The following is a 13,701-nucleotide window of genomic DNA, read 5'->3' on the forward strand; positions in this document are numbered from 1 at the left end:
CAGGACCCGAGCCGAGCCAAGGGGTGATTGGGCCAGGGCTGGGCTGGGCATTTCTCACGCTCGTCGGACAAGGGCGGCATGGAATCCCGCGCCCAGGCACGTCCAGCCTAGCTCAAGAACCCTAGCCCTTCTCGGCCATAAACGCCCAAGATCCCGGACGCCGTCCCCGCCCCCAGTGGCTGTGACACCGGGTCTCCGCCGTCCGGAGGCCACGCCGCTGTGCTATCCCCGGGCTCCAACAGGGCCGAAGGGTCACTGAGTCAGCGAACCACATTCCCAAGGACGCGCAGCCGGTGGCTGCACCGCCCCCACTCGAACGCCCTAGGTGTCCCCTCCCGCCCGGGCTCCGGCTGCCCCAGCGTCCCGACCCCTCCAGAACGCGCTGGCTGGAGCAAGGAGGAATTCCCCCAGACCCCTCCCCTTCCCCAAACTTCTTCCCTCCGCCCCGCGGTTCCTCCAACCCGACTCCTCTGCGCCATCCGACTCCTCCCTCTCCGCTCCCCTCCCCCCTTCTGGTCCCCACTTAGGAATCCGCCCCCCACCCGCCGGTCCGGGGATCCTCCCCCTGACTCCCCCTCGTGCCGCCGCCGCCTCCCGGGTTCCTCTCCCCCCGCTCGGGCGCTCCCTGCCAAGCCCATGATGTAATGGTGTATGTTAATCAGTAGCATGTGGGGAGCTCCGGCTCGGGCGGCTCAGTTCTCCGCGAGCCGACACTGGAGGCAGCAGCAGCGGCGGCCCCTGCGGCCCCGACCCGAAGCGCCGCACTCCCCCAGCGCCGCCCGCCCCGACGGCATGGCCCGCGGCCCGCGCCCCGGGCACCCCCAACCCCGCTGAGAGCCACCGCGGCCCCGGACCAGCGCGTGGGGCCCCGAGCCGCCGGGATGAGCCGCGCCGAGGTGAGCGCCCCCTTCCTTTCGCTCCCGGAGGGGACCGCTGGGGACTGGGTTCTGTTCCCAGGGGGCTTCTCCTCTGCCAGAGAAGTTCTAGTAGCCACGAAGCGGAAAGCTAGAGCGAGCGGCCCTTCGAGGGCTGAGCCGCTAGGCTCTCCTCCACAGCCGGCGGCCGCGGGGACTGGGGTAGGACTGGGGGAAGCCCCCGAAGCCGAACTTTCTTTTTTGCGGTCTTTTGGGGGGCGTGTGCCGGTTGTGCGGAGCCGGATTCCTGGCGGAGCCGCCCTGCCGGCCGGGGGAGCAGCGCCGCGGTTTCGGGCAGCCCCAGCGCGCTGCGGGCGCCCGGGGGCCGTGCTGCCTTCGGCCTGGGACGAGCCGGCGAGGCGTTGGCCAGGACAGAACAGCCCGTAGGCGGTGGCGGCGGCGGCGGCGGTGGGGGCCGGATACTTCACACACACGCGCGCGTACACACGCACACATCTGACGCTCTAGGCGAAGCAGGCCCGCGGAGACCTCCCTGGTGGGCTGGAACGGCGCGGCGCGGCGCGGCGCAAGGGAGCCGGGGCTCCGGGCTGCGCCGCCGCCCGCTGGGCTTGGAGCTTTGGGTGGGGAGAGTTTATTTTTGTCTCGAGCCGCTGCCACGGCTGCTCACGGCCTAAATCCAGAGGGGCGCCTGGCGGTTGAGATGCTGGCTGTTGCTGTAGATGGAGCTGCAGCCGTTCGGCTGCTTCTCCGAGAGGAGGAGGAGGAGGAGGAGGAAGGAACTCGGGCTGCTGCTGCCTCCGCCTCTGCTTTGCATTAGCGCCCCCCCCCCCCCACTCCCGCACCCCTTCGCAGCCGCATTGCAAGTTTTCTGCGCGGGGAAGATCTGTTGCTGGGCTGGCGTTCGCAGGCACAGCCCAAAAACCACCCCGGGTGGGGCGTGCGGGGAGCACCAGCCGTTCGCAGCGGCAGCAACAGGAAGCTGCGGGGTCCCCTCCAGCACCTGGGAAGAAGGCTTGTCGCCATTCCCGGGACGGGAATGGCCCATCTCCCGCATCCCTGTGCGGTGAGAGAGGCTGGCATTTGGTGAACCGAATCCCTCACGGGGCCACCCCCCACCCCACCCCGGCACCCTCAGATGCCCTCATCCCCCGGGGCGCGCTCCCTCGCTGGCCGAGGTCTCACTGCATCCCTTTCTCTCGTTCCAGTGGTGAACGCCGCTCGGGAATGCGGGTGTGAAGGGTCCGAGCTGCAGCCCAGTGGGGAGGAGACCCCGGGACGCCGGAAATCACCATCCCGAAGCTGCGAGAAGGGGGGAAGAGAGCATCCTGCATTCAGTTGTGTGCCTTGTGGGGATTTTTTAAAAAATCATTATTTTTAAAGAAACATTTCCGTGGTACTGCGTGTCATCGTCTCTGGAGAAATCAGGCAGAACCACCGTAACGTAACAAACCAGACGAGGGAGGCAGGAGCGGAGGCAGTACCTGCAGCGCCCGGGCACCAGAGCCACCTTGGAACAGGAACGCGTCTCCCGCGGCCGCGGGGCTGCGGCTCCGCCAAACTTTGGGGCGGCGGGGCGGGCTGGGGTGACGAAGGGTCTCTTTAGACCGAGGGCGGCCCCCTAACCATGATGTTTCGCGACCAGGTCGGGGTGCTGGCGGGCTGGTTTAAGGGCTGGAACGAGTGCGAGCAGACTGTTGCGCTGCTGTCGCTGCTCAAGCGCGTGAGCCAAACCCAGGCCCGCTTCCTCCAGCTCTGCCTGGAGCACTCGCTGGCCGACTGCGCAGAGCTGCACGTCCTCGAAGGCGAGGCCAACAGTCCCGGTAAGTTCGCGGTCGTCGCCGCCCCGCCCGCCACCCGCTTCCCGACCTCGGGCCCGGGCCCCGCCCCCGGCTGCAGTCCCCAGCTCCGTGGGGACACGGACGGCGCGGGCCCCGGGGGCCCTTGGCATCCCATCCAACCCTCTTCCCCTGTCCCCGCCACCCACTTACCTCCGCTGGTGGCTTTGGTGTTTTGCCCACTGTGAACTCCTTCCGTCCGTTCCGTGTGGTAGCTACGGTAGCATGAATGATTGTTTTTTCCCTCATGCAGTTTCCTGGGAAATAAGTAAGTCAGGTCACGTAGAGTCTGGATTTTCTGGGCTTCCCCCCCGCCCCTTCTTCTTTTGGGCAACGTGGCTCGCTGAATTTCAGCAACACATGAAGAAACCCAGGACTGCCCTTCAGAAGCCAAGCTTTGATAAAGCTGTATTGAGCAATACATGAAAATCCAATTTTGTTATTCATGTGCCCCGTGCATATTCCTGTCTTAGAGCTCTGTCTTCAGAATAATATGTAGATGACGCTACAGACTATTACAGTGACATTTGCAGTATGCATATTACGTGGTTAGACTTACCAGCCATGAGGCTATCCATACTGAATCTAGGGAAAGGGGCTTCTAGAAAGAGTAGGCATTAATCGGGGTGCTTAATGTATTTTGTCCAGAAACTTTACTGAATATAACAGAATTGTTTCATATTGCCATGGTAATATTTACAGACACCTGACCTAGTACGGAAAGTGAATATACTTGAAAGATTCAGACATTTGCTGTTTGCTAACATGGATGGTGACAGACTGAAAGGATATCTTGGGGAGGGAGTGTTGGGGGCGGGGAAGGATCTGTCGGTTCTGATTTTGGATAGGGGAAATTCTTTAGGCTATGCTGCAGCAGGAGGGTGAATAGAGCCCCCAGTGTTTATGCAGAGGAAAGAATGCAGGGTCCTCTTCCAGCTGTTCCATGTTAGAGTCCAGAGCCTGCAAGACTCAAAGGTCTGGGCTGCCATTTGATGACAAGGTCCAGTCCAGGACATTGGGGCCTGGAAGACACTAAAGTGAGTGTGCCTTCAGGGCAGCAGCCTCCTGGTTGGTGTGGTGTTCACGATGCTGAAAACACAAGAATGGGATGTTTCCATATATAGAATCAGAGGTTGGAAGTGACTGCTAGAAATCCTCTCAGTCCTCTTCCTGACCAGACAGGACTGCACCCAGAGGATGCTGTGTTGCCAAGTATGGAGGGCCATGCTGGGGGAGATTCCACTGGCCCCGCTGGGATTCAGCCTGAGCCTCACAGCCCTCCCTGGTACTCACAAGTGCCTCACAAGTGCAGCAATGGCAGGCCCCCTTCAGTTCAGTTCCATATTTATAAATAGCTGAAGGGCCAGCCTCCTTCCTAAGGGTGTGGAAGCATAACTAGGATAACTGATGGTCTACTCTCTTTGCTTCTGTCCGTAATGTCACAGGATAGCTTCTCTGGTGCTCTGGTTCACCTCCTTGGCTTTGCTTTCTGAGACTTGACACACAAGGTTATATACACTTTTGTGAATCCACTCTATGGCAATGGGTTTGGCTTTTTTTTTTTTTGGTTTGTATTTTACGGAGTGCAAAGGATTTAAGTACAGCAACTTATGTTGGACGCCTGACTTCAGTATTAGTAGGGAATGTTTAAAACAATGATAATTAATCTTTAGGTTAGTCAAGTGTTAGAGCAACAGTTTTTTTCTCTTTCAGTAAATAAGAGGACTTTCCGCAGTATAGCAGTAATCAGGTTAGTAAGTAAAGCAATTAAATGCATGTTAAAAAGAAATTACTAAGTTTAAAAATATTGTGATTTAAAAAACCAAAAATTTGAACTTTGAGTTTTTTTTAAATCATTTGGCAAATTTCCCCCTCAAAAAAGTTTTTTGAACTATACTCATTTGTGTAAGATAGGTATCTATTTGTGCTGCTAAATGATGCAGACATGTAAAATATAGAACCAGTACGTAAAGTTAGGAGTCCTGGTGGCACAGTGGTTAAGAGCTTGGCTGCTAACCAAAAGGTTGGCAGTTCAAATTCATCAGCAGCTCCTTGGAAACCCTATGGGGAAGTTCTCTTCTGTCCTGTAGGGTTGCCTATGAGTTGGAATCGACTCGACAGCAACAGGTTTATGTAAAGATAAAGAAGCCCTGGTGGCGTAGTGGTTAAGTGGTAACCGAAAAGTTGGTGGTTGGAACCCACCAGCTGAGATGTAGCAGTCAGCTTCCGTAAAGATTACAGCCTTGGAAACCCAGTTCTGCTTTGGCCTGCAGGGTTGCTGTGAGTCAGAAGCTACTCAATGGCAATGCGTAAATGTAAAGATAGGGACCATTTTCCTGGTTTCTGGGTTAATCTTTCAACATAGACATTTTGTCTGCTTGCAAGTTTTTATACTTGTTTTCTTGGATGGCCAGGACAGAAATTCATTAGTGAACTCATGTGATGGTTTGGTTTACTTTTGGTGTATGGGAATTGTAAAGAGCAACAAGATTTGTCATGGTGTACCTGAGTCTGGATTGCTGCTCTCACGGTATCTGGAAACCAGCCATTAATCAGGGAGGGGGCAAAAAGGCCTACTTAGCAACCAGAAGAGGTGGCATAAAGTCCAGGGGAGTCCTCAGAACCTCTCTGAGTACACTTCTTCTTCTCGTAGATACAGTCCTGACTTTTTTTTTTTTTTTTTTGAAAACTAATCCATTGCATAGTAGGAATATGCAACATTTAGAATGGAGTACGGGGCTGCTGTAACCAGCTTCGAAAAGTGACCTCTGACAGCCTGACAACTAGAAAAGAGACAGAAAAACAGTAACTTTACACACAAGAATTGGGGTGGTAGGGGGAGCTATGAGGACTTGAAAATATTAGGATAGGACCCTCAGTCAACCCTGCAGCCATCGCTTTATAATAATACAAACCAATAACTACTGTTTACAATTAGTGACACTGAACTATTAAAAAAGATAGGTGTGTGTGTGTGTAACCATCATCACTATTTCTAGAACTTTTTCATCACTCACAATAGAAACTCTGTATCTTTTAAACAGTAACTCCCCATTCTCTCCATCCCCCACCCCTCGTAACCCCTAATCTATCTTCTGCTAAAAAAGATGCATTTTAAAATACACTTTTTAAGAAAGCAGGGAAATAGGCAATGTATTTTGGAAATATTTACACCCAAAATAATTAACCCTAAGGCTATTTTGGTGTGTAAAGCTCTTACCCATTCAGAAAACTGACTCTGCAGAATGACTCGTTCACTGGATGGCTGAGGTTTCCTATACTAAAATCCTTGTATGTCACTTTTTTTATATCACCCAACCAAAGACACATATTCTAGTGTTGTAGAGACTTCAACACTTGGTGAATGGGAACCAAATTCATATCTGGGGCTTGATTGCAGTATTTTTTTTTTTTTTAATAAAGAAAAATGATTAGTGGTAGTACAAATTTGGCCCTGTTTTCTCCAGGACAGGCTTTAAATAGATATCCTGCACATTAAACATGGTTTATTTGAGATCTCTGACTTGTATTTTGATACCAATTTTACATTCTTTTGGATTAGGATATATTGAACATCTAGTGATTCATTAGTTCACCCTTTGCCTCAAGTTCATGGTCATCTGGGATCCAAAGAAAATGGTTGAACAGCCTCTGTGGATTCATTCATTCACTCCAGATTTGGCCAGTGGGTGTTGGTTATGATCAACTCTCTAAGTAGAGATTTGCTTTCAGGACCTTCATAACCTTAGAATAATGCCCTTCAGCCAGCAGCCCAAGTTAACATGGAGAGTACTGGCTAGTCTCAGCTGGTAGATGACCGTTTCTGGTGCTAGCAGGTTATTGGGTACCTACAAATGGCAAAAATAGAACCCACTGACTTTACCTGTAGTTCTCAAAAGAAAATTAGTTTATGTGGCATTATTTATAATTTTTGTCATTTGTACTTGAAATATATTTTCCAGCGGAAACAACGTAAAAAATGGAGATTCATTCACAAGTTAATCTACGAAGAGTTTTTAACTCACAAAACAGTGTATTTTGTATGTTTGTGGTAAATAAATGGCAAACAGACTATTGCTATATTTACAGTTAAATACCAGAGAAAGGATTATCTGGAATGGTGGTTTACTTAGTATTTTACTTAATAGTTTAAAAAGAACTTGCAGGTCTGTTTGCTGTGTTTAGAGGGTGAAGGTGTTGGTTCAATGATTTTTATGTTTTTTTGTTTCTATATTTGACCCTGATTTGCTTTTTTAGGTCTCAAATGGAATAAAAAGGAAACAGAGAGGTTGTCCTGATGATACTGGATAAAGTCTTGTTTGTAGTTCTTTCATTCATTTATTAATCAATTCAGTCAAACATTTTCTATTTTCCTGGCCCAGTGCTGTATAATGCAAATACAAACCTAACTTGCTATTATCCAGGCACCCATCTCTGCCTGGTATGTGATAGGCATTCAGTGTTGAAAAATGACTAATACAATATCATAGGTCCAAAGTATAGCTATGGTAATAAAAGTGGGGTGTTGGGGGCTTTCAGGAACACTGCGAACCTCACAGCTAATTGCCTGGGGGAGTCAGGGAAGACTTCACTGAGGAGGAGAGATGTTGGAGTTGATTCTTGAAGGATGAATAGGAGTTGGTTTGATGTATAAAAGGGGGAAGGGCATGGTTGTGTGCAGGAAATGGTGAGTTGAGTAATTAGAAGAGTGTAAAATGCTGAGCTTTAGGAGGCAGAAGTCAAAGCAGGAGAGGTAGGTGTGCAAGACTTTGTCTACTAAGGAATTTGGATTTACTCCTACAGAAATGATAGAGAGCCTTTGCACCAAATAGGATTCTAGGTTGGGGAGTGCCAGGACTGATGAAGAGAGGAATTAAAACATTAAAGATGTCTGTGTGTGTGTACACACACACACACATAGATGTGCGTGTGTGTACCCTTTTGAGGAGTTTATCTGATATATGCATGATCTTCTGAAAGATAAAGAACCCTGTTGGTGCAATGGTTAAGCATTCGGCTGCTAACCAAAAGGTCAGCAGTTCGAATTCAGCAGCCACTCCTTGGAAAGCCTGTGGGGCAATTCTACTCTGTCCTGTACGGTTGCTATGAATCCACTCACTCGATGGCAAAGGTTTTTTGTTGTTGTTGTTTTGTGAGAGGTAGTTTGGGTCAGACAGCTTCTGTTTTGGCCACCTGGTGGCATCACCTGCTTAGTGCAGCTTGGTTGCTGTCAGTGTTGATGTATGGGGGAGAAGGAAGGGTTGAGATAGAGGTAAAGAAAATATTGTCCCAGTTACTGACTGTTTATAGCCATGGAGGGAGGACATATGTTATAGAGGATAAGAATATGGATTTTGGAGGCTGTCAGACTGAGCTAATTTCTGAGCATATGTTCTCATCTGTTAAATAGAGATAATAAAACCTTGTTATTATGCGAAAGTTAATTACTATAATCCAGTGAAGACCAGTTCTATCTCTCAGGTTTAAATTTACCTTTAATTAATAATGGAATTGAAATAAATAATATTTTTCTGAATGATGGGAAATCTTTACTTAAAGGATTGCCAGGAAAAGATTGAGGATGGCTTGAAAGCCTAAAAAGATATGAGTCTGCTAGGTTCCACCTTCTACGTTTTGGCTTTGTTATTCCACTTTCTATCATTTTGGGACCTAAAATAATGCAACACTGACCCAGTTTTCCCAAATAACTTGTCAACACTTCTTTCCTTCAGTTGGTGAACGTGAAAAGAAGAAATCTTTTTGTTGAATGAAATGTATAGGGGCTTTTCACTTTTCACTTAGGGAGTTGTCATTTTCTTTGAGTTAGTCTGAGATGACCATGCAATTTACTGATTGTAAATTGTAGCAGATCACACACTTTTGTATTCTTTCTTGTGAATAACTTGGATTTGGTTGTTTAGCTTGGGTGCTCAAGGGCCTCAGCAACTGAGTATGTGATATAAATAGGCCCCCATGAAAGCAGTTAAAAGGCAGACAAACTTAACAGCAGTCAAATTGGTTTGTTTATGTTTAGGTAAACAATCGAGGGTGAAATGAGCGTCTGAAGGATGGAAAAGTAACTGAAAACTCCCCAGTATATCCTGCAGAAGTGTAATTCTAAAGAGAGTTGAGAATACCAGAGAGGAAGGAAAATAATTGGTCCTTGGCCAGAGGAAAAATTTGGAGGTTTTCATCCGTGGGTGAAGTGCCTCGTGAAACTCATTTGCTGGGAAAGGGGCATTGCTTGTATAAATTTTTAGTTTTCTTAGCATAATTACTACTTTGAGTTTTTAGACTGTTCCTTCCTTTTCATAGCTCCTAATCTTTTCTTATAAGTCCTTACTGTGCTTATTCGAGTCACATTGATTAATATGTAGAGTGAGACATCTCCTCTGAACTCTATTTTGCTTCCTTCCATAGAAGCCACCTGAGAGAGAATTTTCCCAAAGGAAGCAGAATTTTGGAACATGAACTGAGTTTTCCCTCTGGTGTTCAAGGCTTGGGCCTTGTTCTGAAGCCTGCTCCCCAATAGCCAGCTTGGAGTTCAGGGGAACTTATTTTTAGTCTGCTTATGTAGGAGCATGTGTCTCCTTGAGACTGACCAGCTAATTCTAGGGTCTTGTTTCCCCCCTCCACACCTCATATCAACATTTTAATACAGTTTTCCTTGTTTAATAGGGAAAAAAATCAAATGACTCAGTGGTTTCTTTTACACAGTGGATAATACCATTGAATGGTACCTGGCCAAAAGCATCCATTCAGTAAGAAACCACGGCTCCAAGTTCCTCAGCATGTATCAGTTCCCCAGAGAGCTGGGTGCTGGTTCAGGAAGTGAAATAGGTGTAGTGATAACTCTAGTTGTGGAGGTAAGACATATATGTATTTATAATAATTAGATCATGAACAAACGCTAAATGACATGGCTCTAATTAGAGAACAACATGGGAGTTGAGTGAAGGTGAGAGAATAGGGTAGGTTGGGTAGTCTGAGAAGCTGAAAGGAAGAAGTAAACTTGAGTGTGTCATTTGAAACAAGTGCTTTGGGGCCCATGAGACTCCTGGCTTTTTTAGTGCTATTAAGGAAACCATACATATAGTGGAAATTCATGCATGTGCCATGTAAGAGGCAGGCTTCCTGAGCTTTCGAAGGATGGTAGGAGGATGTTAAAAAGGAGGCCTGGTGGCAGAATGGTTAAAGCGCTTGACTACTAACTGAAAGGTTACAGTTTGAACCTACCAGCCGCTCTGCAGGATAAAAAACTTGTGATCTGCTCCCGTAAAGATTACAGCCTAGGAAACCCTATGGGGCAGTGCCACTCTGTCCTATAGGGTGAGTCGAGTCACCGGATGGACGGCATACAACAAGAACAATGGGAGTAGGTTAGAGAGAGGGGAGCATTATGTATGTTGTCCATCAGGAATAGATTTTTTGGTGAATGGAGAAAGGGGCATCTGTGGCTGAATCCAAATACTCATCTGATTTTTAATACTTTTAAGGTAGGAAAACCAAACATCTGGTCACTCAGTATTTTCATTCCTTTTTAAGTGTCCATGAAATTATGAGAAGCAGCAGTAGTTCTCTTGGCTCCTCCCAGTGGGATATTTTCGTAGGATACGCAGATTACAACTAGTGCTAAGTTGTGACATCTAAAACACTTACTGGAAAAGATAAAAGTGCCTTAGACAGATTCTCAAAATTTAATGTTCGTACAAATCTCTTGGGGATCTTGTTAAACTGGAGTGGGGTTCAAGCTCCAGGGAGGGGTTCCAACAAGCTCCCAAGTGATGTCAGTGCTGCTGATCTGTAGACCACACTTTGAGTGGAAAGATCATGGCCTGTTAGAGGTGAGAGGTGTTTCAGAAGTCGTTTGGTGCACTGGCTTTCAAGTTTTACATGTGTGTATCCTCAAATGAAAGCTTATGGGAAGTAGACAAGAACCCCCTGCCCCACAATTGCCCCATCCCTCAACCCTAACTCTCCAAGTATAACAGTTGAAAAATCCCTTGCCAAGCATTGAGATTTTCCCAGCCTAAGACACGTTGATTGACATAGCTATGACCAGCAGATCTGGGGTTAGAATCTTGGGCTTTTGACTCTTCTCAGTCCAATGGTCTTTCCATCATCTCAGTCTGTATTAAATGTCATTAACCTGTTAGAGCCTTCCTTTGGGGCTGTTTTTTCAATTGTAAAAATACATATAACACAATATTTGTCAATTCAACATTTTCAAGTGTGTAATTGACAATTAAGTGATATCAATTGCATAATTCATATTGTGTAGCCGTCACCCATCAGGACCTGGTTTTAAGCTGGCTCAGATGGTTCCAGTGTCAGGATGAGGGTTCATTTCTCTTGTGCCCACCTGATGTTGCTGCTGGGAGAAAGGTCCTTTCCAGAATCTCTCTCTGGAGTTTTACGGTAGCTTCACATGCAGAGCAAATTAAATCTTTCTTAGATCTGGTGGCTGAACCTTTTTGGAAGGCACAGAGGAGAAGGTGAGGACAGGGTGCTTGGGGTAGACACTATATGGTCAGTCCTAGCTAGTAATGCATATCAAGCTATACAGGTACTTTTCCCCTAGAACATCCTCATGGATTTGTTTTACTCAAAGGGCATCCCAATGATAAAAGTGTGTTTCTTATGATGTGATCATTAGTTTAAAAATCTGTTCATGTTTTACTTACCCTATGTAAGCATTGAAACAGGTATGCTTCGTTATTTTTGTGGTATGATTGCTCGTTAAATTATTTGAACATTCTGCATCCTGCTTCCCGCAATAATTCATGCCCTGCCCCTCTGAACTTTCTTTCACAGGCAGAATAGGGTCTGGGCTTGAGGAAGGCAGGGCCAGGCTTTGTGGTAGCATTTCCCTGAGCTTTTTGGACGTGCCCCTGCTGGAATTTCCAGGCATTCTAATGATCAGTGTCTCATGGAAAATGAGGCTCCAGGAAAGAGTCGTTTTTTTGCTGATGCTGTGGACTGTAAAGTTGAGCTGGAAAGAGCAGGACTGACCGGATGGGAGAGATCTCTTCCTCCTTCCCCAGTGCATTCCCATCAAGCACGATCATGGAATTTCTGAAGTGACTTATCCTGATCTGCCAATAGAATTCAAGAGTTTGCAGCGTAAATACACACATTACATTGGCTTTCATTGTATACGTTTCTGTTTGTGTGAGTGTGTGCCCCAGTTATGTGATTTAAACCCAGTTAAAATGTGTGACTAAAATGGCAGTGCTGAACCACTTGTGATTTTTTGGAGAGTCATAAAGGAATAGAGGAAACATCAAAAGCCTCAAAAGCCTCAAGATAAGTAACATCTCAGTTTGGGGGAAAAAATGGGAGAAAGTATATCCTGTACATTGTATAGACCTATGAGGTTAACAGTAATCTTGTTCAAGATACCAGAAGGTTATTTAAGGTTTATGAGGTACCATGATGGTTTTCCTAAAAAATGGGATGAATGGGTCACAGGGAACTAATGCCACTTCCTTTTTGACAGGGGAATGGGAAAGGAAGGGAGCTAGCATTACTGAGCGATTGCTGTGTTCTGGGGCAGATGACAGGAATTTCAGTAGGCATTCCATACCTAAGTTTTAACACAGCCTTTGACAAAGCCCCTTATTTCCTAATGAATAAAATGGAGAATGGGGGGCTGGGTAGTAGTTGTGTGGCTTTAGAGTGGCTTCTGGGACTGACAGGACTCATTCTGGCTGCCGTCAGCCTTAAGAGAGGTCGTTGGTGCTATGCCTTGGGGGTCACATGTTCAACATCATTATTCGTGTTGACAGTGTATGGCTTAGCTTGGGGTCACCAAGAAAGCAGAGCCTTAGGCAAGGACTTGTGTGCAGGTAGTTTATTTTGGGCACTCATCCCAGGAAACAGGAAGAGGGGGCTGAGAAGTGAGAAGGGAGAACAGAGAAGAAGGAAAAGCCAACACAAGGCTATGTTATCAGGCTGGTCACTGCTGTGGGCAGCTGGGGCTCAATCCCATGGGGATCTTCTGAGGAGCCATAGGGAATGTGCCTCGAAAGTGGCTGAGGGATGCAAGAGGCAAGGGTTTATCCATTGGCTCCCTTACCTCCTTGGTCAAGGTTGCTTAGTGTTAAGTCCCTTGAACTTCTAGGTTTGTACATGCGTGAGTGCTGAGTCATTTCTGCAGGTGCCCCACATGTGGTGCCAGAGAAGCCCCAAGGCAGAAAGGGAGAGAGACGTGGTACAGCTGAGGTCGGGTGCTGTCATTGTATATCCATGTGGAGCTGATGGCCCCAGCAAGGGCTGCAGTGTGAGCTGTTCTGAGAAGGTGTATTTATCAAATCTGTGAATGAACCTAGGAGAGATAGCTGAGGGCTTGATGGCCGAATCATGATCCAAAATATTTGAATATAACAAAATGACATAAGAACTAAAAATGAAGCCGCTACATTTGCATCCTCTGAACCAAAGTTAGAGGGGGCATGGTTCATTAATAGCAGGCCTGGAAAGGACTCCTGTGTTTTAATAGACTTAGAACTTAGTATGAATAAAGCCTTGATGTAGTTGCCCCCAAAGTCATTAAACTCCTTAACTGCTGTAGTGCGGTTACTGTATTCAGAGTGAGGAGCAGGGAGATACCTCTCGGCAGGCCAGACTGTACTGCAGTCTCCCTGCAGTTCAGGGTACACACTTCCAGGGAGATCAACACGTTGGGAAAGAGGATGGTGGCTACACTTGAATTGTAGTCTGTGAAAACCAGGAGGAACAGTTAACCTGGAGAAGAAGATAAGAGCAGAGAACATGACAACTGTCATTGGTTACTTGAAAGGTTGACTGAGTTGAGGGGTTAAATTCTGTATCCATGTAGAGGGCAGTGGGAAGCGCAATTCATTTAGTTCAAAGTAAAGAAAAACTTTATCATGATTAGAGCTGCCCAAATGATGGAATAAGCTGCTGCAGGAGGCAGTGGCTGGGTTCTTCAGAGGTAGAGAAGCATTTGACATCATGCAGGACAGAAA

At 47.4% G+C, this 13,701-nt stretch overlaps 1 protein-coding gene across 3 annotated transcripts in view; it reads left to right on the forward strand.

Annotated features, from left to right (window-relative positions):
* The first annotated feature begins 804 nt into the window (after nt 1-804).
* SAMD4A (sterile alpha motif domain containing 4A) overlaps nt 805-13,701 on the forward strand; it is a 239,889-nt gene continuing 226,992 nt past the window's right edge. For 2 of the 3 annotated variants that reach the window (XM_049899471.1, XM_049899473.1), the window contains exons 1-2: nt 805-896; nt 2,081-2,695. In XM_049899471.1, the coding sequence (XP_049755428.1) occupies nt 2,500-2,695 (196 nt within the window). In that variant the 5' untranslated portion in view covers nt 805-896; nt 2,081-2,499. Of the gene's footprint in view, nt 897-1,347; nt 1,939-2,080; nt 2,696-13,701 lie in introns of those variants that run through there. The other variant, XM_049899472.1, reaches the window with a different exon arrangement.

The sequence above is a fragment of the Elephas maximus genome, chromosome 10 (genome assembly GCF_024166365.1).
Source record: "Elephas maximus indicus isolate mEleMax1 chromosome 10, mEleMax1 primary haplotype, whole genome shotgun sequence".
Taxonomy (NCBI): domain Eukaryota; kingdom Metazoa; phylum Chordata; class Mammalia; order Proboscidea; family Elephantidae; genus Elephas; species Elephas maximus.